We start from the raw sequence: 14450 nt of genomic DNA on the forward strand, positions 1-14450 counted from the left end.
TTTATTAACGGGTGGTGAACCATTTATTTCACAATTATGGGCTCAACATGGCATTTGGACATTGGGGGATATCTCGGGCCAAAACACAATTCTGGATTTTCCTGACCTAATGTCCCGTTTCGGTATCCCAAGAAACTCACAGTTCCTCTATTTTAGAGTAAGGTCAGCGCTTAACTCGCTCAGGGTTCCTTGGGGGGTTGATTTGGGGACTCACCCTTTAATATCACTGATGGAGAAAGCATCCCATAAGAAAACTGTTTCTTATATTTATAATAATCTCCTATCATACATCCCTGCAGAATCCCCTGAACGCAGATCTTGGGAAGCGGATATACATCTAGGAGCAGGGACCATTGATTGGGATACTGTGTGGGAAAATGTCTTTCGGTCATCTAAAAATCCAAATCATCAATTAATCCATTACAAAATTTGTCACAGGACCTACTTAACACCACGTAAAAGACATATAATGGGCTTAGCTCCCAATCCTGACTGTACATTCTGTAATCAGGGCGTTATTGGTACATTGATACATGTCCTATGGGAGTGTCCAGATGTACAAAGGTTTTGGGTTAAAGTTGTGGATAGGGCGTCTGGTCTGATAGGGAGGAAACTCCCACTGGATCCGGCACTTCTTCTCTTAAATGATGACTCCAGGTTCAAGATTGCTGAGGTAAAACGTAAACTTTGGTTGGCAGGCATGACTGCAGCAAAAAAAATTATAGTCTCAAGGTGGCTCCCGCCACATCAGTTATCAATAAAACACTGGCTACAAGCTCTCCTCGAGGTGATCTACCTGGAGTGGTCATCAGCTCGCATCAATAATTCTAAGCCACAAACGCTACAGATGTGGAAAAGAGCTGCAGAGGATGTTAAAACTTTATTGTCATGACCCCTGAGGTCCATCTGCATTATGCTGTATGTTTGTAATCCTATACATCACATTGTCCTATTTGATTGTTTTGATTTTGACTCTGTAAAAATGTATGACTGTGTGTCTCTGGGGAGGGGAAGGAGTCAGGGGAGGAGAGAGAGATGTGGGGGTGTTCTATGTGTTCAGTGGGGGGCGTGAGGAAGGGAAGAGGGGGTAAAGGGGGGAGGGATGGGGTTTCTGTGTGTTCCAGGGGGAGGGACTGTTGTATGTATTCAATGTTTATGTTTGTTCCTGTTTTATTAATGTCTAAAATCAATAAAAGTTGATTATAAAAAAAAAAAGATTAAGAGGAGTTAGGATAAATCTCTTCACATAAGGGACAAGGTCAAAATCCAAAACTGATTGGCCATGACCTTTGACCTGTCAGACAGCACTGCATTAAATACTGACATGATTGCATAAAGGAGCACTTTTGAAAACCATTGTCAGTAAACACAGTTCATCGTTGCATCTACAAATGCAAGTTCAGACTCTACCATGCAAATCTCTGTCATCTTTGTAATGTTGAAAAGGATTTGCAAATCATTGCATTCTGTTTTGTCTTGGAATCAGGGTTTTAATATAACCTTGTTATATCCTTGGACTTAATATGTCCCTGCCTTTTTATTTAGAATAACTATTTTCTTACACATTCTAAATATAGGTTGATTTCCTGTTTTTAGGGTTGGTTAAATATGCAATAAACATGTTATGAAAACGGAATTAGGTGACATTTAAAATACTAGGACAAAAAGAGTATGTTGTACCTCCATGTCATTACAGAAAGTGGCATTGGTCCCAAATAGGATCTGGCACTGTTCGTCCACACTGTAGTGCATGCCTGGCAGCTTGGGAGGGAGCCGGACCTGGTAACGCCTCCTGGGGTCTGTGTGCAGTAGGCAGGCGCTGGCTTTGGACCTGTTTGAACGACACAGAATAGAAGGATCCATAACATGTTTACCTGTGAAGATTTGAACAATGTTCGTTGTTATTTTGAAAAACAGATGTAGATTACTATTAATGGTGTCTTTTACCCTTTGGAGTCTCAGGGTACTGTGGTCATTTTGGCATGCTTTGACAGTAAGTAGTATTTTCAAAGTCACATGACTTTTTTGGATTTTGCCCCTTTGTCACATATAAACCAATTTGTGATTGATGTAACTTTCACCTGTCACAGCCTACCTGTCAGTCTGTCATTGTCTGTTGCTGCTGACAACAGACTTGTTAGAGGAACTGCAGTCACCAAGCGAATTCTCGGTTGAAGGTGCTGGACAGACTTTATTTGTTTAGCAGATTTTTAAAAAAGTAAGTGGGATCTTTCTTAACCCTCAGCAATTGAGGTTCTTGACTCTTTTCCCAAACACATTTTTCTAAACGTGAACCATTTGGACACTCATTACTTTCAAGACAATCTAAGAACCTATGGGCTATCAGTCTGATGGTGATAAAGCCTTAGGGGGCGATGGCCAATATTTCTGGGGAACAGGTGTAGCCACCAGATATCTGGACTAAGATACCCATGTGCCAGTCATTTTGGCTAATCTCAAGAAACAGATATGTACATATGAATAAAGGTGCATTTTTTTTTAAAAAAAACCTAACATAATGCTAGATTGTCATAAGGAAATAGCCAAAGGGTTGCAAGATTGCATTTTGGCCAATGCTTTCCACCTCTCCACATAATGTTTATCTGCTGCTCAAACCTGATTGGTCAATACTACTTGGACTACAGTTCTAAATAGTCAGGCTCCGTCATATCTTAGAGAGCTCGTGGTTCCCTATTATACTACCAGAACTCTGCTCTCTGAGAATGCAGGACTACTTGTGGTTCCTTTGTCTCCAAAAGTAGGATGAGCCAGAGACTCACCCCTAATTTCTACCAGATCCGTGTGCGGCCCGGCTCTGCTCCGTCACGGCAGACAAAGCAAATAGATTACACTCTAGTCTATGTGTTAATTCCCACCGGCTCTGCTGTGTTGCGGATCGATTCCATCTCAGCTCTGGCAGTCCAGAGGCTTGCGGATCGGATACGCAAGGCTCCAATTTTTGCCGGATGCTGGATCACTTTGCATAAATTCAGCCAAATATAACACAGAGGAGACAGGAAATCAGACAGTGACACAACATTAAAACATCCAATTACTTCTCAGAATAAAACACTCCGTGTTTATGTCTGATCATATTTCACTTAACTACATCAAAAAAACGTCAAAATGAGAAGATCCAGGCCTGTGTTAACAGGTCAGAGGTTTTCAGAGGTCACTACCGGCAACACGGCGAGGAGAAGTTAATTTGAGGTGGAAAACAACAAAATTATTTATGACACCACACATCCTTTTATAAGGACAACCATAGGGATGAAATAGTGTGAAACAACCTATTGGGAGTTATGGGAGTGAATATACTTGAATCCATGGAATGAATAGACTTATTACTTTTTCTTCTGTACCGATATAATGCGCGTGATTGTGTAATCATCGCAGGAACTCCTCAGTCTCGCCACTCCAGCTGCGCACTGCCGGACTCAAAACGCAACTGGTGGGAATTGACAGATGAGGGATCACGGAGCAAAACCGCAGCGGAGCCTTAACGCAATGCACATGCAAGCAGTGGAAATCCTGGGTCAACTATCATGATCCTCTTATGTGGAACCATCTTCCAGTGTCGGTCCAGGAGTAGACTTGAGGCTTTCCTTTTTGATAAAGCTTATAGTTAGGGCTGGCTCAGGCTTGCCTCGGACCAGCCCCTAGTTGGGCTGATAAAGACCTAGTCTGTTGGGGGACTTCCTATGATACACTGATCTCTCTCTCCTTCTCTCACTCTCTTTGTTTTCAAACATTCATGTCCTATTACTGTATATCATTAACTCGGCTTTTCCTCTGGCGTCTTTATCTCTCTTGTCTCATAGAGTTCTCGGATCATGGGTCATGGTTTTACTTACCCCTTGTCCTGCCCGATGCCAACTACTACTTATTAGTCATACTTCTGCTATTATTATACAAATATGATCATTACTGTCACATACGTACACTTCAGGATATGTATGTTACATACTCATATATCACATATTCATATTTCTACTACTATTATTAATGTCATTGTTGTTATTATCGGTGTTACTGTTGTTGCTGTGCATCTCTCTCTCTCTTTCTCTCCCTCTCTTTCTTTTTGTATCATTCTGTCATAATGATTGCTGTAATTCTCTAAGATGAAATAATTCCTTTGTTCAAACTCGCCAATTTGTACTGTGATGCTGTGATATGTAGCTTACATTGCTGCTATAGTTTGCAACCACATGTATTCATATTAATGAGCTTTTTGTATAAATCGTCCTTTTGGATGGCAGCAGTATTTTTTTTAATGAGACTTGCAGGTTTAGTCTATTGTTTGTTTTAATCTGAGGGATAATGAATGTAATGATATAATACAAACAAGTGAAATTATGGAAGTGATGAAATAAAGCAGAAGGATTTGTCTGTGATGGAAGGAAAGCAGAGACCTATGGTGAAATATGGTTAATGTAACGGCATGAGTGCATCTGGCTGTATCTCACCTCAGAAAGTTCTCCAAGTCATCACCACTGCAGGAGGACCAGGATAGGTCACTGGGGTTTCTTCCTTTCACCCATTCACCAGACATGATGTGGGAGTAACCAGTGCAGGTAGCATGGTCGTCATCGTGGCTCATTCCCATGCTGAGGACAATGGAAACAGACTTTGTGTCAAAGAGCAGAGATGTTGATTGGTTTACAGTGTCATTAGTCACTGGGAGCCACTGATAGTCCTCTCAGTGGGTCAGTGCTCAAGGGTGTTTACAACAGTTCATCCAATTAAATCAGAGTAGGCCACTAGCTGGCCACACAGGTTATATAAAACTGCACTTCACTATTTGTTGGTTATAGGAGCAGTATGGACAGATATAAGAAGAGATGCTTGTTTGGATATCAGTGGGCAGAACCTTTGTTTTCATTTCCAAAACAATGTATTGGAGGTCTAATTTATCTGTCGCACTTCCTCCTCCTAATCTAATGGCAAGGGAGGTGTGTGTAGAGCCAACAGGCTGCTCAGCAGCAGACCCATGGATGTATTATAAAGGAAATCTGGATACAGCCATGAGGGCGGGGCCTTTTCCATTCCTATGAGAGCTGCTCATAGGCGCGGCAGAATAAGGTATTTTTCCAGGTGTAGAATTGTGTAAATTACCCGAATCTACTGGCCCATGGAGCATGCGTACTAGAGATTCACGGCAGCTGAGCACAGGATGATTTATATCTGGATAGAAATAGGAGTCATTTCGCAGGGGTTTTGAGTCTCACAAAAAATTATCCACTGATTTACAGATGTCCCTTTCCCGATGTATGTAAATGGGGAAAAGTCTCCCTCGGCCCGTGGGTATCACGTGACTGATCCAAACAGTGTAATTCAACTTCTGGCCATTATGTAAAATTTGCATCAGAGCCTGGCGCTCTTCCTGGGGGCTTGAACGGTGTAGCTCAGGATTGTGCTAAATACAAACCTGCCCATTTTTCAACTGTCCTATCAAATACTAAGGATTTGATTTTGATCCCTCTCGTAAATGTACATCTCTCAAATATTCAGTTTCACTAGGAAATCTGTCACAGTGCAGAGGCTAAAGACGCTCTCATGGCTCTGTTTGGAGAAGCAGTGGGGTAAGATGATACAAGAAAGTTCCATTTCCTGTTTGATCTTGCGGGACCTTTTTTTTGAAACCTTCCTGGCAGAAACAGGCTATTATGTTTGTGGACAAGGAAAACGCCAAAATGTTTGTACTCAAGTGTCAAACTGTTTCTTGCTAAATTAAGCGCCTGGCTGATTTGGGACCAAGGTACAGTGTGGTTTAATATGTTTTCTTTTTTGTTGGTTTTTAATTGACATTATGGTAAATGAGCGGAAACTGAATTGTATCGCTGTTGCAGCGATCCTGCTGCTGACTTAATTGACTTCACACTGACATCACTGTGATACTGATATGCTTGTTTCACATGTAAATAGTAATGGAATTTATGCTTATGTATATATTTATATAGTTAATCGTTATAATGTTTTACTTGTTCAAGACCTGATTTTATTTATCTGTGTGTGCTTTCAGCTCCTACAGTATGTTTTGGAAGATGTGTTTTGGATGCAGTGTTAAAGAAAACGGTGACAGCTAAAGAAAATAAAAACTCTTGTAAGACCATGAGTAGGCTACACCATTGTCAAAGCAGGTAACAGGTTTCATTAACAACAGTGCAGGTTTATTAAAAGGCAGGGTATTTAGTGTGTGGTTTTAACTCTGTAATGAGAAAAAAAACATGACAAACACATGATGGCTTCTATGCAAAGGTCAAACAAAGAGAGGAAGGCATCAGAAATAGTTCCTAATCAACCAAATGATTGCACCTGAGGGAGGTGAAGCCTTCCAGGCAGGTGTGTTGGCAAAGTGTTAAAGAATAGCAGGATCTACAAAGAGGCTCTGTACCCTCACCCAGGTGAAACTTAAGTAACTTCTTAGTGCATCAATATCTTTCAAATTTCCATAAATATATTAATAGCTATGTGGCATGTTTACATGTGGTAACAGAAGTGCATTTTTTATAGATTCAGTGTGGACAGAGAGCTCTGGTGTTATGCGATGCTGTGTGATAGTCGGATGTTCGTAATTGACTGGGACACGGTGTCATTATTCCTGTTCCACAGAGGAGCAGCTGCTGAGTCATGTGGGTCACCTGGTTAAATTCAGTAAATCGGATCGGTCCGATGTTTGGTGTAATATCAAAGCTTTTTGACAATTTTCACTCCAGCCCAACTCTAGTGTACAGTGCAGTGAATTCACTTTAACCAGCAGCATATCTTACAGCAGCACACCTGCAACATATTGATGGAGCAGAGTCAGAGCCAGAAGGAAGTTCCCACAGAAAGGATCTTTTACCCACAGTGCATCTGTGCACACATGTATGTCTGTGTGAGAGTGTCAGAGTAGGGATTGTGGGAGAGTTTCACTTGGGCATAGTTATCATGCATGTGTGCACATGGGTGTGTGTGTGTGTGTGTGTGTGTGTGTTTTTCCACCCAAAGCCATGACCTACATTTGCAAATTAAAAACAACAAACTACTCTGCACTCCAGGCACAGACTCAGAAAATTAGAAAACACAAGTACAGACTCTTTTCCCTGGTTGAAATGGAAGCAATATGCAATAAGAAATGAATAGCCTTTCCACCTTTGCACACAATCATGTTGGAGATTAGAATCATCAGTCCGAGACCCCTCAGTCGACTGAGATTGCTTCATATTGAGCAGTCTTTTTTTATTTTATATTGCAAGACAATGTGCTGTGCAGTATTCTTCTGGGTCCCCATATTTTGCTACGGAGTGAACGCTCTTAACTTTTTCGCTACTCTTTGGAAGGCTACAAGCTACAGCAGATGTGATGCAGCGGCACAGAAGAGGAGATACTTTTCGCTCTAAGGCTCCAAGATAACATTATCTTCTCCTCTGCTTGGAGGTGGTGAATTTACAGCTCACAGCAACTTAATACGACACAGTCTCTGGCTTTGTTCCGTATCTAGAGTCGGCAGAAAAGTGTTGTTTTGATCCATCATTAATATTGTTAGCTTGTGTACTATATCACATGAACGCTGCTGGCACACTGAACTGAGCCCTGCTCAAAGTTTGAAACTTTATATGGAAAAAATAAACTAATCGTTGTATATTCATATTGAAAGGCCAAATATGAATCGACTGGCATAATTCTGAGTCCTACTAATCATACACTATGTTGCTGCACATCATGTGATCACATCATGCAAATTTCATGTAAATCGAATTATCTTCTGTCAGATAAGGCTGACTTTCCTTTATAAGTGGGTAAAGCTGTGTAGTGGACTGCCTTGGCGTGGTCATTACATTTTTCCTCTGAGGAACTCCAGAGCTCAATGTCCCCTGGGCAAGTGGGGGAAACGTCAAGAGACACTGTTTTACGAACCCAAAACATCCAACAGGGGGTTGTTAATTAACTTAACTTATACTCCCTGGGGATGTCTGCAAACACGCTCTGCCTTTTTAAGCCACGGGAAAGTGTCAGTATCTGACACCCTCCATCCTGACATATGGTGGAAGGTAAGCACTCCGAAGGCCCCATCAGCATGTCACAGGATGTAGGGCGTCTGAATGACCTCCTGGGGTCACCCAGGCAATACCAAGCAACCATCGTATTGCCTCCCCTGCTGAGATAACAAAAGGTCGAACATTGGGTAAAGCCATTATATAATCCTGTGTTGTGATAAACATCTGACAGAATGACTTGGACCAAGGTTGTAAGTTAAAATTTCCCTTTCTTCCCTAATCTTTGTGACTGGGGGTGAGGTTGTCTCCCTGCTTCAGTAAACAGATAGGAGCACCTCCCATTCTTTTCATCTCATGTAATTTGAATGAGTTAGGTAAAGTACGTTTTATTCCCCTTTGTTATAATGGAGCTATACTGCCATCTAGTGGTCTTAGTTATCAGTAAGCTCGTAACCAACTTTGTAGTTACATGGTATTTTGAATTCATTGTATAATGTTAAAAGTAATCCTATATCTAAGTAATCACCAAGTTTCTTAGGATCCATGGTACAATGTTATGTTATGCGTGGTCATTTCACAAAATTGAGCAAAGGATCTTCAGAATCATGTGTTACGTTATAAATTACTTTTAGGTCTCCTAACATGCATTTGAAGTTACTGTGTGAGACTATAGTGGTGAGGAGATACGTGAATTTATACACCACGGGTTACATCGCGTAATTCGTCATAAAGTTCAGAGACATAAATGTCTCCTAAATTACATTAGGTCTTTTAGAAACTTATACGATCGCTCGGTGCAAAAGTTCGCTAACTCCGCCTTCCATCCGCACCCCCAAATCGAAAGATAAAAACTGAGTGACTCTCTCTAAGCGCTCGCGCTCTCTCTCTCTCTCTAAACTCACTCTTCTCAAGGCTTCTCCTCTTCTCTCTTCTGAAGTTTTTCTTCGCTCCTTTTTACCGCGGTGCGTCTCGTGCATCCGCGCTCGCAACTTTTCTTTTCTTCAATTTTATAAGCGGAGCCGCAACAGCTCACCAGAGCTTTGCTGAACTTTAACTTTTGAAGCCATTTTCTTTTAAATCTCTTTGACGCTTTTCTTTATACCAGTTTTTGGTCAGTAAAGACATTTTTGGTAATTCGTTTTTAAGTAAAATCAAATTAATAATTTAAAGTGACTCCCTCAGACCAGTGGGATTACTTTGATTATTTCTGCGAGTTTTAATTGAGAAGGACACTCCGCGATTCGCCATCAACTCTGCCACGGATCTAGAAGCAACACCTGCTGCACAAACTATCAGCATCCGTTGCCTGCCCTTAAGGACTTTGTTTAAAGACTTTTACCGGTTCGCTGAGGCGAACACCGAGTCCAGTTAAAGACCGCCGCACACCGACTCCACCTGCCCGGCCGCCGCCGCCTTTCAGCGGGTCACCTCGTCTGGAAGACGCGCCGCAGCTCTCCCCTGGAGTGACGCGAGGACCTGGACCTCCCCGGAGAAGTCTAATCAAGTCGACAAAAGTAGGCAGAATAACATTTTCTAGTGATCAGAGTTGATGTCGCATAGCGAAGCTTTAATGCCAAACTTCTAAATTCTACGTCACCGTTCAGTGCGCATCCACGCTTGACGGTCACGTATTTCCTCCACTATCATCCATAATTAATTATTTACATCACCTGAACATACATCACGTAGGTTCCCTTTTATGTATTCTCTGTCCTTTTATATGTCATATTATTTCATCTATTTACTCTTCATTTTATTAGTCTAAATAAATTATCCTCATTTATCGCCAAGTCGTTGTCTGTGGATATTATTTCATGAGAGAAACAAGATCAATGTATACAGAATAAACGGTACAGATTATGAGATTGATTGAAGTAATGACATGTCTTAACACTGTCACAATTTAAGATTTAATTTTCTCCTGAATGGAGAATGGTGCCCCTTTTACTTTAACGAGTGCAAAATCCAAATTTTAACGTAGTTATTAATAACCGCTACAGCTGTGACTGTGGGCCTGCAGATGTTATTTTTGTCTCCGTGCTGCCACAACACCTGAATTTCAAACAATAAAGGTTTACCTGATCATGCTAAACATGTACACATACTAGGTCTCAAAAGTAAATGTGTGAGTAGATTTGCACATAAAACAACTTGGGACTAAAAACCGTGAAACTCAGATTTGATCTCAGGCGCGTGTGTACGCTCAAGAATGCCAATCGATCATAAATTGTCTGTGTGCTCCCACAATTAGCATACATTCCTGCCCATGAACAGTGAGCACCATGTAAGGAGGTGATAATGACTACATAAACAAAAACAAAATCTTTTCCCAAGCTGTGATTGAAGTTATTTTGGTTGAAATGGAGTTGAGAAAAATTATTAACTTTTTTCTGTAAGTAGTGATGTGACGGGTTCGGACCAGGCTGTAATTTCTCACTATTACTACAGGCTTAAGCTGAGTAGGATTCCTGCAAATTTTATTTTATTTTATTTTAATTAATTTAATTTAATTTAATTTTATTTTATTTTATTTTATTTTATTTTATTTTATTTTATTTTATAAAACTGTTGTTAACTATTTTGTGCTCAAATGGCACTTTGGCAGGAGTTTTAATGGACTGAATCAGAAGGAGCATCACAGTCAGATGGAACCTGCCGCAAAAACGCAAAGAGCAGAGACAGGGGAATACACAACACAAATTAAAATTGTAATTTCTAATGATGTCAAGCAATATATATATAATTATTCCTTATTTATACAAGCACTTCAAGCGGTGAGAGGCAGGTGTAGATTTTGTTAATAGTTCCGAAAAGTTTGGAGCCACTAACATGTGGATGACGAAATACACTTCTGCAGACAGTTTACACACAAATTTCTTCTGCTAACGTTTCATGACTGAGACCCAATGTGTGTGCAAGTGTAGAAATGTGTGTTCATTTTTCATGCCCAATAATCAAATGTGCTGTGTCTCTGAAACATGGTTCATTAAAACTTCCATACAACGCCAGCCTGAGTTTATACAAGCACCTTCTGCTTTAGTTGACAACAATTCCTTGTAGTGTGTCTGTGTGTGTGTGGTTATGTAACACTACCTCCACTGCGTGCGTGTACATGGCCAGCAGTCAGGCAGTGTGTGTGCCAGCCTGTTACCTTTCGTGGCCCCCTGAGCTGCAGCGCCGTGATGTAAACTGTGATCATTCAGGAGGGACCTGGCACAACCACAGCGCTATTACCAAGGCTCAAACACTCAGGCATGATATCCAGGTGAACTTGGCATTAGCGCTGTGTTACTTGGCTGTCAGTTGAGGGCACACTGTATGTCTCCAGATTTAACAGACATCTTACTGCTACAGTGTGAAGACAGAACCAGCAGAGCTTGTATCACATGGATGTCCTAGTCATTTTTAATGCCCTCACTGTGCTGTCTTTTAATATTAAATATCTGCATCTTGCAGGTCAAAACCCATATCCATCAATGATCAGAATAATAAAATGTGAAAGAGTTTTAGTTGCTGGGGACTACAATATCTCTAACTTTAAATGGCAGAGTAATACTTGATAAGAGTGCTAACATTCTCTGTCACAGTAACCTGAGCACTGCTGAAAAAGCATGTAGGAGAAAAAATAACGTGAATAAGTGAATAAAAAGTTCAGCACCGAATATTGATAGAAATTATTCTCACTCAGGAGGATAGACTGCAGTACTCTTCATAATTCTGAGTAGTCTGAAAACCATCATTTTTACTATACTGCTATTTACTACTTCTTACTAGAAAAGTAGTGTGACATTTGTACAACAGTTAGTTCCTTCTAGGCAATTTGATTGGTTGACAGACATTACATGAGTGCTGATATACAGTACAACAGCACTGGGACTTTTAACTCTGCATGTATCACTCTGCTTAATAGCTCTTCTAAACCGTTAATTAGGCTCACATTAACAGTCTGTTGTTATCTAACGTTACAGTAGATTGTATCAATGTTTGAAACATGAGGAAATCCCGTCTGACCAGCATCATTGCTCAAAAATTACTTGAGCAAAATCCAGCCACATGCAAAAGCCCTCGACCTGCAGCCCAGAGGAGGAGCAGCGGTGACAGATGGGTTTTGGTAAACCGCTGTTCACTGGAAGTAAAAAAGCTGTTACAGATGTTACAAGGATGTGTAGTGAGACAGAAACATACTCGTCTGACACTATCCGCAGCCTGAGAGCCATCGACATACAGACACAAACTGATACGGGACTCGAGGTGACGGAGATTACGGCAGTGAGTGGACACACACTCCAGCAACGATCTGTCTGATCAAACTAACTCAACTGAATTTCACAAAGTGTCTGTGAACAGACTGATTTCACAAAACACAGAGATAAATGTTTATGGTACTTAGCAGCTGGTCTGTGCATAACATGCAGGCCGAGCTTCCACAAAGATAGCAAGGTACTGTGCAGGAAAATGTTTGTGTGTTGCTAGGCAACAGCTGTCAGTTCCAGCAGTTGTGGAATTTTTTGTGTTGGCAAAGTCAAAAAAATGAAATAAAATAATTAAATAAACAAATCAAATCATAATCCATTGTCTCTTATTACTGTAAACTAATAAATGGCGTTTGTTCAACTGTTGTATAAAAGCAATATCACACTTGAGGTCCTGCTGTTGTTCTGTATTTCATCACGGCTGTGATTTGGTCGCAGGCATGAGGCTGCAGGATATACATACAGTACAACAGCTCTCCCTCTTGTGTGATATTGCTTAAATATTGTCAAACTACAGGCATTTAAAACTTGAACACATTAAACCTACTTGTGTCCGAGCTCGTGAGCAATGGTGAAGGCCAAGTTTAATCCATTGTCCTCTGCTAACACACACTTCCTCTTGGCGCTGCATACACCACCCAGATAAGCAATACCTGTAACACAAAGACATGACATGACAGTGAGTTTCACAGATAACATTTTCATTTGTGTCTTCATGTTTGACACTAAATGCTGATTTAAAGGAGCACGCTGTATTACACTTTCATTAATACACATCCTCCTTGAGGCGGCCTTTAGCTCATCTGCTAGAGTATGTGCCCCATATGCAAAGGCCTTTGCAGCAGCCAGGGTTCAATTCCAGCCTATGGCCCTTTGCTGTGTGTCAACCCCCCTCTCTCTCCCACATTTCCTGTCATTCCACAGCTGTCCTATCAATATAGGGGAAAACACCCTAAAAATAATCTTTAAAAATAAAAATACACATCCTTAAACCAAAAATCAGACAGGAAGATGAAGGTCAAAGCTGTTCTTTTCCATTTCTAGGCAGCAGGTGTTTGATAACACGCTACACCTCAGCTGACAGGTCAAATCATGTTTAGATGCCGCTGTGGCTTTATGAGACTGTAAACTCACCAAATTCTTATGTTAAATAGATTCAGATTTAGATTTGTTCTTTTTTGTTGTTTTAGAGTAAATTTGTCTTCACAGTCTGTACACATTCACAACAACAATCACAGACATTACAAAGAAACACAAATCATTAAAGAGTGACCAAGCTATTTAGAGCCCTGATGGTTGAGGGCACCAAACTCTTTCCAAAGCAGCTTTTCTTGCATACTGGCTGCCTGTATTGACGGCCAGAGGGAAGGAGGAAGAAGCATGGGTTGAGGGGGTGGCAGAGGTCATGTGCTATGGACGGCGCTCTGCGAGTGGTTGCAGTGTTAATAAGAGCTGGCAGATTGGGAGTGGGGGTACCAATTGTTTTGGAAGAAATGTTGATGATTTTCAGTTGCTTGCTTCTATTGCTGAGGGTGAGCATTGTGAAAAAGCAGGGGGTGCAGTACAGGAGATTGGGTTCAATAATGCTACGGTACAGTAGGAGCAGTAGGTGGGGTTTGACTGAGAGAGACCTGAGTTTACAGGTGGCAGATAGTCTTTGTTGGCAGCTTTTATGGATGCCTATGGTGTGGTGATCAAAGCTCAGTTTATTGTCCAGGATGACAATAAACTATAACTCTCTACAATCTCCACTGGTTGGCTGTTGATGAAATTGGGGCGGCAAAGGGGTGGAGAGTTTATTGCAGGTGATGAATATGAGCTCCTTCATCTGGGAGACATGGAGGAGGAGATGGTTGTTTGTGCACCACTGTGTGAACTGAGGGGCACCAGTGGGGGCACCAGTGTTAACAGTGATGGTGGGGGATATGGTGGTTCCCACCCTGACAGCTTGGGGTCGATCACTGAGAAAACTGTGGATTCAGCAGATGAGCAGGGGTGGAATGTGGACATGATGGAGTTTGCTGATCATCAGATGTCACTGAATGGTATTAAAGGCGGAACAAAAGTCTATGAAGAGGACTCTGGCAGTGGCCAGAGGAATCCAGATGTTGGAGGAAAGTGTGAAGAAGACACGCCACAGCATCCTCTGTCCCTCTTTTGGCCTTGTAGGCAAACTGGTAAGGGTCAAGCTGAGGGCAGGACAACTGGGAGGATAGCG

At 41.3% G+C, this 14450-nt stretch overlaps 1 protein-coding gene across 2 annotated transcripts in view; it reads right to left on the bottom strand.

The window, feature by feature from the left end:
* adamts17 (ADAM metallopeptidase with thrombospondin type 1 motif, 17) overlaps positions 1 to 14450 on the bottom strand; it is a 144859-nt gene that overhangs the window by 85757 nt on the left and 44652 nt on the right. For both annotated transcript variants that reach the window (XM_088081458.1, XM_042485175.2), the window contains exons 8-10: positions 12780 to 12885; positions 4467 to 4607; positions 1681 to 1831 (exon numbers count right to left, since the gene is read on the bottom strand). In XM_088081458.1, coding sequence (XP_087937584.1) covers positions 1681 to 1831; positions 4467 to 4607; positions 12780 to 12885 — 398 coding nt within the window. The remainder of the gene's footprint in view (positions 1 to 1680; positions 1832 to 4466; positions 4608 to 12779; positions 12886 to 14450) is intronic.

Source organism: Plectropomus leopardus, chromosome 1 (genome assembly GCF_026936395.1).
Source record: "Plectropomus leopardus strain MGB_pleo_1.0 chromosome 1, ASM2693639v1, whole genome shotgun sequence".
Lineage (NCBI taxonomy): Eukaryota > Metazoa > Chordata > Actinopteri > Perciformes > Serranidae > Plectropomus > Plectropomus leopardus.